Source organism: Bos indicus, chromosome 5, assembly GCF_029378745.1.
Source record: "Bos indicus isolate NIAB-ARS_2022 breed Sahiwal x Tharparkar chromosome 5, NIAB-ARS_B.indTharparkar_mat_pri_1.0, whole genome shotgun sequence".
NCBI lineage: Eukaryota > Metazoa > Chordata > Mammalia > Artiodactyla > Bovidae > Bos > Bos indicus.
Genome location: NC_091764.1, coordinates 76,166,489 through 76,178,997, shown reverse-complemented (window position 1 = coordinate 76,178,997; position 12,509 = coordinate 76,166,489). Strand labels below are relative to the sequence as shown.

General features: G+C 38.1%; 1 protein-coding gene across 1 annotated transcript; it reads left to right on the top strand.

Moving 5' to 3' along the window:
• The first annotated feature begins 5,530 nt into the window (after window positions 1-5,530).
• ALG10 (ALG10 alpha-1,2-glucosyltransferase) lies at window positions 5,531-11,791 on the top strand. The gene is made up of 3 exons (XM_019961355.2): window positions 5,531-5,851; window positions 7,124-7,321; window positions 8,991-11,791. Exons 1-3 carry the CDS (start codon window positions 5,669-5,671, stop codon window positions 10,044-10,046), a joined length of 1,437 nt encoding a protein of 478 aa, XP_019816914.1. The 5' UTR covers window positions 5,531-5,668; the 3' UTR covers window positions 10,047-11,791.
• Window positions 11,792-12,509: the final 718 nt, after the last annotated feature.

Sequence of the window (12,509 nt, the reverse complement as noted above, 5' to 3'; positions counted from 1 at the left end):
TTTAATGGTGAAGTCTTTTGTGAAGCTTATCTTCCTTGTGCTGTTTCTCATTAAACTGGCAGTAATAGCTGTAGGATAAGTATTCCAGCTACTCATGTTTTCACAGAGGAGAATTCCTCTTCACATAGAGATTCTTTTACATAAAAAATTTCCCATTTCTGAATATTTTTCATAGAAAAATATGAAATTGTTTGTATTTAAATTTCTTTTCTCCAGCTTCTGTGTTGCTTGGCAATGAACATTGTGTTTTTCATTGTGGAAAGCCTGGAGATGAACAATTGAAGAAGAGGTCAAATTTTTCTCTATGAGGATAAAAAAGGATGAAAAAATAAAAAGAAAAAATCCTAGAGAGGTGATAACACAGGATCCATTCCAGGTGGTTCATATGCTTTGAGTCATGTGGTAAAACTTTCCAGAGGATGAATCATCCCTGTTTGTCTGAGACTAAAGCATTTCCTGGAACTTGCAAGGCTAAAACTGGGAAGTCTCAAACTAGGAACATTGTTCACCCAGCATCATATCTCCAGAATATTTTCAGTAAAGAGTTAAAATCTTGACTAATGCTTTTGTACCAACATTTTGTGTGTTTTTTCTTTTTAATTAAATGATGATTTGATTAATTTTAATTTTTTTTAATTGGAATTTTGAGATTGAGCTCAAGACTAGTTGCACTTTGGAGGTTATCATCTATAATTTTGGCCCAAGGTGCAGTTAAGTCATCACTGTGACTGTCAAGAGGTCAGTATTTTGGTTCAGTAGAAAGTGAAAAGGGCCTCAATAAGAGGAAAGATAGTACTTGGACTATCACTTCAAATGATAGTACTTGCCAAAATTTCTTAGTTATCAGAATTACAAAGTTTGGGGAAACTCACTGTTAGGGAATAAGTATTTCTGCTGCTGCTGCTGCTAAGTCGCTTCAGTCGTGTCCGACTCTGTGCGACCCCAGAGACAGCAGCCCACCAGGCTTCCCCGTCCCTGGGATTCTCCAGGCAAGAACACTGGAGTGGGTTGCCATTTCCTTCTCCAATGCATGAAAGTGAAAAGTGAAAGTGAAGTGACTCAGTCGTTCCCGACTCTTAGCGACCCCATGGACTACAGCCTACCAGGCTCCTCTGTCCACAGATTTTCCAGGCAAGAGTACTGGAGTGGGGTGCCATTGCCTTCTCTGAAGTATTTCACATAGAGTTAAATATATACCGTATTATGTGAGTTCACAAAATTAGGAATGTCAAAACTGATCAGGCTAGGCTATGTTTAGTGGCAATAGTAAATGAAAAATCTTAAATAGCTTAAATCAACAAAGGTTTATTTCTTATACACACTACATATCTTTAGAACTCCAAAAGAAATTGCCCATTTTGCCTTAACTTGTTATATCACAATTCACGAGACAACACAAAATAAAATTCTTAATTGAGGATCTATAAGAACTAAAAAGCCTCTTGATGACAGTGCAAGAGGAGAGTGAAAAAGTTGGCTTAAAGCTCAACATTCAGAAAATGAAGATCATGGCATCAGGTCCCATCACTTCATGGGAAATAGATGGGGAAACAGTGGAAACAGTGTCAGAAATTTATTTTGGGGGGCTCCAAAATCACTGCAGATGGTGATTGAAGCCATGAAATTAAAAGACGCTTACTCCTTGGAAGGAAAGTTATGACCAACCTAGATAGCATATTCAAAAGCAGAGACATCACTTTGCCAACAAAGGTTCATCTAGTCAAGGCTATGGTTTTTCCTGTGGTCATGTATGGATGTGAGAGTTGGACTGTGAAGAAAGCTGAGCACCAAAGAATTGATGCTTTTGAACTGTGGTGTTGGAGAAGACTCTTGAGAGTCCCTTGGACTGCAAGGAGATCCAACCAGTCCATTCTGAAGGAGATCAGCCCTGGGACTCCTTTGGAAGGAATGATGCTAAAGCTGAAACTCCAGTACTTTGGCCACCTCATGCAAAGAGTTGACTCATTGGAAAAGACTCTGATGTTGGGAGGGATTGGGGGCAAGAGGAGAAGGGGATGACAGAGGATGAGATGGCTGGATGGCATCACTGACTCGATGGACGTGAGTCTGAGTGAACTCCGGGAGTTGGTGATGGACAGGGAGGCCTGGCGTGCTGTGATTCATGGGTTGCAAAGAGTCGGACACCACTGAGCGACTGATCTGATCTGATCAGGACACTCTAAGTGCAAAATATGACACCTTGACATATTAAATAGCTCAAGCATAAGTAGTCCTAAGAATTAGCATATAAAGGAAGAACTATCTGATCTTCCAATGAAGCAGATCATAAAACCTAAGAAGGACATTCTTACCTTTCCCTGAAGTAGGTCAGAAAACCCTCACATGAGAGGTGCCCTCCCTATATCCAAAAGAAAGAAGTATCATTATTTCTGAAGATAAAGGTGAAACTGCAGAAATGCATCTCAAGGAGCTTTGAGGTACTCTGATTCTTTATGTCACAGCACAGAAAAAATTTAGCATGAGGCAAAGTGATATACAAGAAGATTTATTAGAATAGGATGCTTGTGAGGCTGCCGGGGTCCAGCCCCGGTAGATCCAGGGAATTCGAAGCGGGGACGGTGTCGGCGAGGATCAGGAAACAACTGCTTAATTAAACTTTAATTAAGGATATAAAGAGTAATGGAATAAGGATAGCTCAGTGAGGAAATTCAGTGGAGAAAAGAGGCTGAAATAAGGATAGCTCAGTGAGGAAATTCAGTGGAGAAAAGAGGCTGAACAATTCAGCCAGAAGATAAGAGAAAGAACGACATGGTGAGACCAAGTTTCTGTGAACAAGGCCCGCACTTTATTTTCCAAAGTAGTTTTTATACCTTAAGTTATGCATAGAGGATAATGGGGGAAGGGGTAGAGTCCTGCAGTAAGCCAGGCTTTCTTCCTGCAAACTTATCATATGCAAAAGTTTAGGTGATTTGCATCATCTTCTGGCCCAGAGGCCTGTTAACATTTTAAGACCCTTTCTTCAGAAAACTTATTTTTCTCTAAAGGTGATAAGTCAAGCGCCACCCTCCAAAAGCACTAGATAAAGTTACATTCCTACAGAGCAAAGGTGTGGTGGGCTATAACAAAAAAAAGAATTAACTCAAGGGTCCCAGGTTACAAACATTAAAGCTACTACTTACACCAATTATATTAATCAATACACTGCCAGGGACACAGCAGGTAAGGGATATGGAGACTTAGCAGCAAACATTGGCCCAACAAGTGAAAAACCCTTCACCAATACAATTTCTAATCAATCTTTTAACTGCTCAAAGGAATCTGTATTTAGACAGTTTAGAACATCTCACGCCTCTCACAGTTGGGAGGCTCTGAGCAATCACATGTGGCCAGAAAAACCTATTCAGGCAGGCTAGAGGATTTCCAAAGGAGTTTGTAGGTTGAAACACTGTCACACCCAGGAATTATTAACTGGAGCTGTAAGCTAACTCTTGTTTCAGAGAGGTAGTGGGGGACAGGCCCCCGTAAAGTCTGAGGTGTAAGTGAAAGCACAAAGCAGAAAGTAGATAGACTCTGGTTTTGGGGGTAGATGCTCGAGAATTTCCAGGGGGACCCCTGAGGCTCGATCCCGCCTTTGCGTATGCCGAGCCTCCTTCCTCATGACCTTTGTCATGGGCGGAGTTCCTCACACTGGCTCCCAGCAGTGATAGAATTCCAGTTGAGCTATTCCAGATCCTGAAAGATGATGCTGTGGAAAGTGCTGCACTCAATATGCAATATGCACTCAATATACAATATGCCGGCTCCCGGCATGAGGCTTATCAGACCACCTGACCTGCCTCTTGAGAAATCTGTATGCAGGTCAGGAAGCAACAGTTAGAACTGGACATGGAAATATAAACTGGTTCCAAATAGGAAAAGGAGTACATCAAGGCTGTATATTGTCACCCTGTTTATTTAACTTATTTGCAGAGTACATCATGAGAAACGCTGGACTGGAAGAAACACAAGCTGGAATCAAGATTGCTCGGAGAAATATCAATAACCTCAGATATGCAGATGACACCACCCTTATGGCAGAAAGTGAAGAGGAACTCAAAAGCCTCTTGATGAAAGTGAAAGTGGAGAGTGGAAAAGTTGGCTTAAAGCTCAACATTCAGAAAATGAAGATCATGGCATCAGGTCCCATCACTTCATGGGAAATAGATGGGGAAACAGTGGAAACAGTGTCAGAAATTTATTTTGGGGGGCTCCAAAATCACTACAGATGGTGACTGCAGCCATGAAATTAAAAGACGCTTACTCCTTGGAAGGAAAGTTATGACCAACCTAGATAGCATATTCAAAAGCAGAGACATCACTTTGCCAACAAAGGTTCATCTAGTCAAGGCTATGGTTTTTCCAGTGGTCATGTATGGATGTGAGAGTTGGACTGTGAAGAAGGCTGAGCGCCAAAGAATTGATGCTTTTGAACTGTGGTGTTGGAGAAGACTCTTGAGAGTCCCTTGGACTGCAAGGAGATCCAACCAGTCCATTCTGAAGGAGATCAGCCCTGGGACTTCTTTGGAAGGAATGATGCTAAAGCTGAAACTCCAGTACTTTGGCCACCTCATGCAAAGAGTTGACTCATTGGAAAAGACTCTGATGCTGGGAGGGATTGGGGGCAGGAGGAGAAGGGGACGACAGAGGATGAGATGGCTGGATGGCATCACTGACTCGATGGACGTGAGTCTGAGTGAACTCCGGGAGTTGGTGATGGACAGGGAGGCCTGGCGTGCTGCGAATCATGGGGTCGAAAAGAGGTGGACACGACTGAGCGACTGATCTGATCTGATATCACCCATTAAGATGTGCATGCTTGTTATTTGGTAAGAAAACATTATGCTTCTGCAGAGATGCTAACCATCAAACTTTCAGGCACAGAGACGCTTTCCTTTCAACTAAAATGCCCCAATTTCTAAAACAGTTTCCCCAACTCCCATAGCGTACTGCAATTTGCCTGAATGCACTGTGAATGCTGATATAAATTAATCCTTGTTCAGAATATTCACATTTTGAAAAATTACTTAGTACTAAATTCGCTCAATAGTGAAGGCGCTCTTTGGACCTTCAAATTTTAAATGTGAATGTCTCCATCTTTCCTTTCACAACCAAAGCTTCTCCTCCCATCCTCCAAAGTTGACGAAATCAAATGCCTTGGACCTGAACGTTTTAGTAATTCAGATCACTTGAGAGAAAACAAAAATAACCAGGGCGGGAGAAATGTACAAATTTTTAGTTTGGGGATTGCAAACATGGAGAAATGCCGCCTCCTGATGGTAAGAGGTGGAAACAGCAGGAAAAAGGCCGACAAAGACCTTCAGGAAAAGCAACTATTTTCATTTCAAACCATCAAACTGCTCAAGTCAGAGGCCCTCAGATCGCCGAGGTCGGCCTCTTCCGGCTACTCTGACCACTCAGTGCGCCCTGTGCAACGTGATTGACAGAGTAAGAGTCCTGTCCGTTACCTAAATTCGTCACTCAGGAAACAGTGAACCCGACCCTCCCGGAAGCTCCGCGTCCGCGCTCTCCCGGCATCCTTTGTCTTCCGGCTGTGCTCAGATCCCTCCGGCGAGTCCCGCTTTGCGCGCCCATTTCGATCCCGAGTGTCAAACTCGGTTTTGCGGACTTGAGACTTCTGCACAGATTTTCTGGGCCTAGGTTCTTGGCTATGGGGGCAGGAATGGCTCAGCTGGAGGGTTACTATTTCTCGGCTGCCCTGAGCTGTACCTTTTTAGTGTCCTGCCTCCTTTTCTCTGCTTTCAGCCGGGCCCTGCGAGAGCCCTACATGGACGAGATCTTCCACCTGCCGCAGGCGCAGCGCTACTGTGAGGGCCATTTCTCTCTCTCGCAGGTGGGGTCCCCAACCTGTCTGCACGCTCACACTGGCTAGAAAGGGAAGATCTGGCCCCAGCGCTAATTTCCCCCGTCTTTATCCTTAGCTCCCTTCACTCCAAACAGGAAAGGAACTGGGTAATTTTTTGTTCCTCTGAGATCTGTAAAATATTTGCTAAATGAGTGCATAAATGGCAGATTTGTCTCCTAGCAAGAAATCCTCGGGGAGATTAACTAATGGGGAATTAAGTTATTGCCCCCCCCCCTTTTTTTTTTTTTGACAACTAATGAAAGCTATCCTAGTTTTTCTTTGCCAATTCCAGAATTAGAGGCGTTGGATTGTTCCTAGGAAATAAAAAAAATTCACATTCGGTCACCTGTTAAGCATCTCACTGTGTATTTTGAGAGTGGGATAGGAGGGGGCGGGGGTAGCTTCAGCCACTAAGAAGTGACAAGTTAGTTCCACCCTTGATGTTTTTAACAATCTTCTGTAAACTGGATAAACTGTCAACCAGTGAAGTGTTTGAATACGCATTTGGAAATGGCAACCCAGGCTAGGATTTTTGCCTGGGAAGAAATCCCATGGGCAGAGTAGCCTGCCAGGCTACTGTCTGTGGGGTCACAAATAGTCAGACAGGACTTAGTGCCTAAACAACAGCAGCAGCATATGCAGATATGGATATAAAAATCCTTTGGGAGAAGGCATTGTAGAGTATGGTTAAATATAGTTTATAGTTATAGAAAAACCTGGTTTTAAAACTTGGTACTAATGTTTACTATTCATGTGGTTGGAAATTTTCTGAGTTGCTGATTACTCATCTGAAAATGATGGTAAAACAGTATCTATTACAGGGCTTGTTACAGGATTAAATAGAGTACTGGCTCAGTATATTGTAGCTGTCATTATGGATCCTGTGCTTTAATCTCTTTATTTTTCTCTCCATACCCATCAGAGTTCCAGCAGGTATTTCCAGGCTTTTTAAAACTGTAGCGTTTACAATTTAATCACCAAAAGACAGGCCCTCCAAAGAGTATGTCTTGGAAACTGAGTTTAAGTTGTTGACTACTGGTTGCTGATACTTTAACAGTCAGAAAGCAAATACCAAAGACAATAAGGAAGACTTCTTTAGAGGAAGTGTCTGATTTGCCCTGATGTTAAAAGGACTCATTTAACTGTCATAGGATAACTTCCCAGAGATGCCTGATTGTTAGTAAAGATGACATTTCTGTATCAGTCTTATCAGTATAATGTTTCTTGCTTTTGCTTCGTTGTTGACCTTTTGTTTTTAAGTGGGACCCCATGATTACTACATTACCTGGCTTATACCTGCTGTCAGTTGGAGTGGTCAAACCTGCCAGTTGGATCTTTGGATGGTCAGAACATGTTGTCTGCTCCATTGGAATGCTCCGATTTGTTAACCTTCTCTTCAGTGTTGGCAACTTCTATTTACTATACTTGCTTCTCCGCAAAGTGCAACCCAGACACAAGGTTTGTTTCCAGAATAAGTTTATGTACAGGCAGGTCCACAATTATGGTGAATTTATTTTATGAAACTTGGTGGAAAATATTTTTAACAATATTTGTATATATTTTGTAAAGTTAAAGCACGTCTTCTGCCCCCATTTTAGATGTTTGTGTTTAAATATTTGAAAAACTAATTTATTATAAAATATATAAATTTTCATAAATTAAGTCAGTTCAGTAAATATCTATTGAGCTTATTCTGTGTGTTAAGCACAGAGACTACAGAGGTAAGTGAAGCAGTCTTTTTCTTATAAAACTTATGTCTTCATTAGGGGGAACAGATGTTACCTGGGCAGTTTTTTATGATTTAAGAATGCAGACCCTGGACGTGAATTACGTGGTTTTGAATTTTATCCATTTATTAATTGTGTTACTTTGGGCAGGTTGCCCCTTAGTGACTCCATGTTTTCATTTGTTAAATGGGGAAAATATAGACTCAACCTCACAGGACTATCCTGAAGCATAAAAGAGCTTAATAAATGAAAAGTTACTAAAATGTTTCCAGATGTAATAGTAAGGAATCAGTAAATATTAACTATAATAGTTTTAACTTAAATGATTTCAGTAGTGTAAATTGTGGGATAACAATAGCTATAAAACACTACAAGAATACAGAGAAGGAGCAGAAGAGAACTTGTTGCAGCCTGACTGGGAAGGAAAGCTGTTGGTTGCATTGAGTAAGACTTCACACATCAGGAAGATCATACCTGATCTGAATCTTGATGACAGATAGGGCTGTAGAATAGGAATGAATTCTGACAGAAATAGCATAAGCAATTGTAGAAAGACATGGAGCAACAAGATACTGGAAATTGCTATTTGTAACTATAAGATTACAAAGTACAGGGATGTGAGGCTATAGAAGTAGGTAGGAGAGAAGTCATGAATATCCTTTTTATGTCATGGAAAGTATTCTAAACTTTACCTAGTAGGTGAAGGACAGCCCTTAATTTTAATGAATGGAATGGCATGATCTGGCTTGGTGATTTAGATTAACTGGAAGATAGAATTTAAGGAAATAAGAGTACTTTCAAATTCTGAAATAGATTATCAGGCCAAAAGAAGATGTTTAACTTTAGATGAGCCCCACTATTTTCAGGAAAATCCCTGTAATTTCATCACAGAATAGTAAGATCATTATGTGTGGTGGTATAAATGTTATATACATATTTAAATTCTCTCTGGTGCAGAGTTTTGAGACTGCACTAGAAATTGGTGATGGTGGCCAAGTGAATGCTTATGGAAGGCTCACTGAAATGGAACCACTTGCACTGTGTCCCCTTCATCTCCATCTTCTCCATAGAATTGAGTTCATAGTCTTCACACAGTAACTCCTTAACTATTTGTTGAGTGATTCAGTCTAATAGGCAGTAGAAGCTTTGACACACATATGTATTGTTTTATTGGCTTCCAAATTGCTAGGTGTAACTAAAAAGTATCAGAAAGTTCCCTCATAAATATATACTGTATTTTTCCAAAGCCAGGAATAAAATTAATATTGAATAATTTTATTTATGTAGAACTCAGGCAGTTTTGGTTTGTTTTTTTTTTTTTTTTCTTAGTAAATCTCTCCCTTAGCTCTGCAGAGATAGCCTATTGGTTTTATTGTGAACTGTGTTTTCTCTTTTCATAGGCTTCCTCATGTATCCAGAGGATCTTGTCAACATTAACATTAGCAATATTTCCCACACTGTATTTTTTTAACTTCCTTTATTATACAGAAGCAGGATCCATGTTTTTTACTCTTTTTGCCTACTTGATGTGTCTTTATGGAAATCATAAAACTTCAGCCTTGCTTGGATTTTGTGGCTTCATGTTTCGTCAAACAAATATCATCTGGGCTATCTTCTGTGCAGGAAATGTCATTGCACAAAAGTTAACTGAAGCTTGGAAAACTGAGCTACAGAAGAAGAAAGAAGAGAGGCCTACCCCTATTAAAGGACCATTTTCAGAATTCAGGAAGATTCTTCAGTTTCTTTTGGCTTATTCCATGTCCTTTAAGAACTTGAGTATGCTTTTACTTTTGACTTGGCCGTACATTCTTCTCATGTTTCTATTCTGTGCTTTTGTGGCAGTTAATGGTGGAATTGTTATTGGTGACCGGAGTAGTCATGAAGCCTGTCTACACTTTCCTCAGCTGTTCTACTTTTTCTCTTTTACTCTCTTTTTTTCCTTTCCTCACCTGCTGTCTCTTAACAAAATCAGGGCTTTTCTTTGCTTAGTTTGGAAACGGAGAATTCAGTTTTTTGTGATAACTTTAGTATCCATATTTTTAGTTTGGAAATTTACTTATGCTCATAAATACCTGCTAGCAGATAATAGACACTATACATTCTATGTGTGGAAAAGAGTTTTTCAAAGATATGAAATTGTGAAATATTTGTTAGTTCCAGTCTATATATTTGCTGGTTGGAGTATTGCTGACTCATTAAAATCAAAGTCAATTTTCTGGAATTTAATGTTTTTCATATGTTTATTTACTGTTACAGTACCTCAGAAGCTGCTAGAATTTCGTTACTTCATTTTACCCTATGTTATTTATAGGCTTAATATACCTCTGCCACCCACATCCAGACTTGTTTGTGAGCTGGGTTGCTATGCAGTTGTGAACTTCCTAACCTTTTATATCTTTCTGAACAAGACTTTTCAATGGCCTAATAGTCAAGACATTCAGAGGTTCATGTGGTAATATCAGGGATATCTTGAACTCTAAAAATAGACTTATTATTTAGACTATTTCTATAATGAAAACTAAGTAGAAATTTTGGAATTTCTTTTAGACACTATGGTGATCTCAGATCACATCAGATTTTTTGTTTTAACTATCTGAAATATGTATTTTAAAATGCATATTTAAAATATGTATTTTAAATACACACACATATACCTATATATGTATGTGTATATATATATATGTTTATATATATGTATATATATAAACCTGAGAAAGTTAAATGGTAAAGAACTGAAGAAAATTTAAGACTTGCTCTATAAGCTTGAATAATAATGGGAAAAATAAAATTATGTATAGCTATCATATTTCTTTAACACTGTTTGCCACTCAAAAAGCTTAGAAGCTTTTTATATACAGGTTTAAGAAAACTGAGCATGCTTTATAGTACTAAAACTTATTTATTAATTCTCTTCAGAAAAATTAGCAAAGTCTTTAAAAATATTTGCAATTAGGTAACATTGTTGATTGAAAAGTTGCTTAACATTTTAGTAAATATAATTTTAATCATAAGTAAAATAGATTCACATAGATAAGTAAATATTGTAAAATAGAGGCTCTTCTGTGTTTATCTAGGAATCAAGTTGTGGATTTTTGTTAAAAATCTAGAAATGATGATGTCCTTTCACTGTTCCTAATATGAAGCATATGATGGCCAAAGATAAATTGTGTTGATGATAATACCTTTCAAATTGGGTTTTCTTTCTGAAATACGTTACTGTATTAGTTTCCTATGGTGGTCATAACAGATTACCACTAATTTGGTGGCTTAAAAATCTTTCACAGATCTGGAGGCTAGATGCCTAAAATTAACATGTCACCAGTGTTAGCTGCTTTTGGAGGCTCCAAAAGAGAATCCATTCCATGCCTTCTCTTGCTTTCTCCAGTCCATGGTGTTCCTTGGTTTATAGATGGATTACTCCAGTATCTGCCTCTGTCTTCACATGGCCTTCCTCTCTGTCTTCCTTCTCTTATAATGACAATTCTTTCTCTTTGGATTTAAAGCCCACCCTAATTCAGGATAATTGCATGTCTAGATCTTTAACTTAATTATATCTGCAAAGACTCTTTCCATATAAGGTCATATTTACAGGTTTTAAGTTCTAACTTTTTGTGGAGCATTTTTTAACCCATCAAAGTTACTAAAGGAGATTTTTCAATAAACTTCATAAGACTTGTAGGAAATAATTTCTTTGCTAAGATATTTTAAATAACATCTTTTCTGAGAGGTTAAAAACAAATGACTTGCAAAGTCACATAAAAACTAAACATAGCTGGTGTTTGATCCCAGTATCCCCCAAAAGTTAGAATTTAAAGGAAGTTTATAAATTATTTGATGTAGTCTTATTTTGTAGATTAGGTAACAAATGTTTGGGTATGATTTAGGGGGATTAATTTTGGATTCTGTGTGTACTGTTTGGAGTACATTCATTTGAGTTGTCATTCCCTTACAGAGAAGTATTATTTGGATATGTTAACTTTGATATGTAAACTTAGAACTGTGAATAGAATTCATTTTTTAATCCAGTTTGACATTTGTAAATTTTTCAACTGTGAACTGTTTTCAGTGTTGGATTATGGTTCTCTGAGTTTCAAATAAGGAGTGAATTTGGAAAATACTCTTTATTTGCAAATATAAAATTGTGCACAAGTACAAATTACAAGTGTAGCCCTGAGTAATAAATACAAAGTCTTATGTTGTACACACTCTTTGGGGCCAATTTGTATTGTATTCAGTGCTTACAAAGTAGATTGACTCTTTAGTTATAACAGACTGTGAGACAAATATTTTTACTGACACTTCTTTTTTTTCAAATTAGACAAGAAAGCACATTGAACAAATTATTATTTTATAATGGAGATATGAAGTCAAAATTCCCCCCAAAATATGTAATTTAGGGAAACAAATTTCTTATCTGATACCATCTGTGCAATGCTTTTTTTTTTTTTTTTTTAAACTTTACTTTTAGGCATATTTCTGAGACAAAAAACTTTTTTCCTCTAATATAGTCTGGCAATAATGGAGAAATTATTCCACCCCATCAGTTAAGGAAATCATTGTGCTAATTCATTTTAAGGGGAGACTCCCCACTGTTTCAAGAGATCATTTGAAATGCTGTGAATTAAAAGGTACTCTAAAGCATTGCTTTTAGGAACATTCTGAAGTTTTATGTATTTTGAATATTTTTCAAGAGTTACCAAAGAAATATATATGTTTGACATTTTTTAAAATACAAACTTAACTGGATTATTGATTAGAAAATTCTTAGGGAGGTGATATGTATATAATTATGGATGAATTGCATTATTATTTGGCAGAAACCAAGAAAACATTGTAAAGCAATTTTCTTCCAATTAAAGAATAAACTTTTTTAAAAGTATTGGTAAGCTACCGAGCCTTTGGGACCTTGTAGTTATTGT

Coding starts and splice junctions, on each gene's coding strand:
- ALG10 (XM_019961355.2), top strand. CDS start 5,669: ATGGGGGCAGGAATGGCTCAGCTGGAGGGTTACTATTTCTCGGCTGCC. Junction 5,852..7,123: donor GCCATTTCTCTCTCTCGCAG/GTGGGGTCCCCA, acceptor TTTGTTTTTAAG/TGGGACCCCATGATTACTAC. Junction 7,322..8,990: donor AAGTGCAACCCAGACACAAG/GTTTGTTTCCAG, acceptor CTCTTTTCATAG/GCTTCCTCATGTATCCAGAG.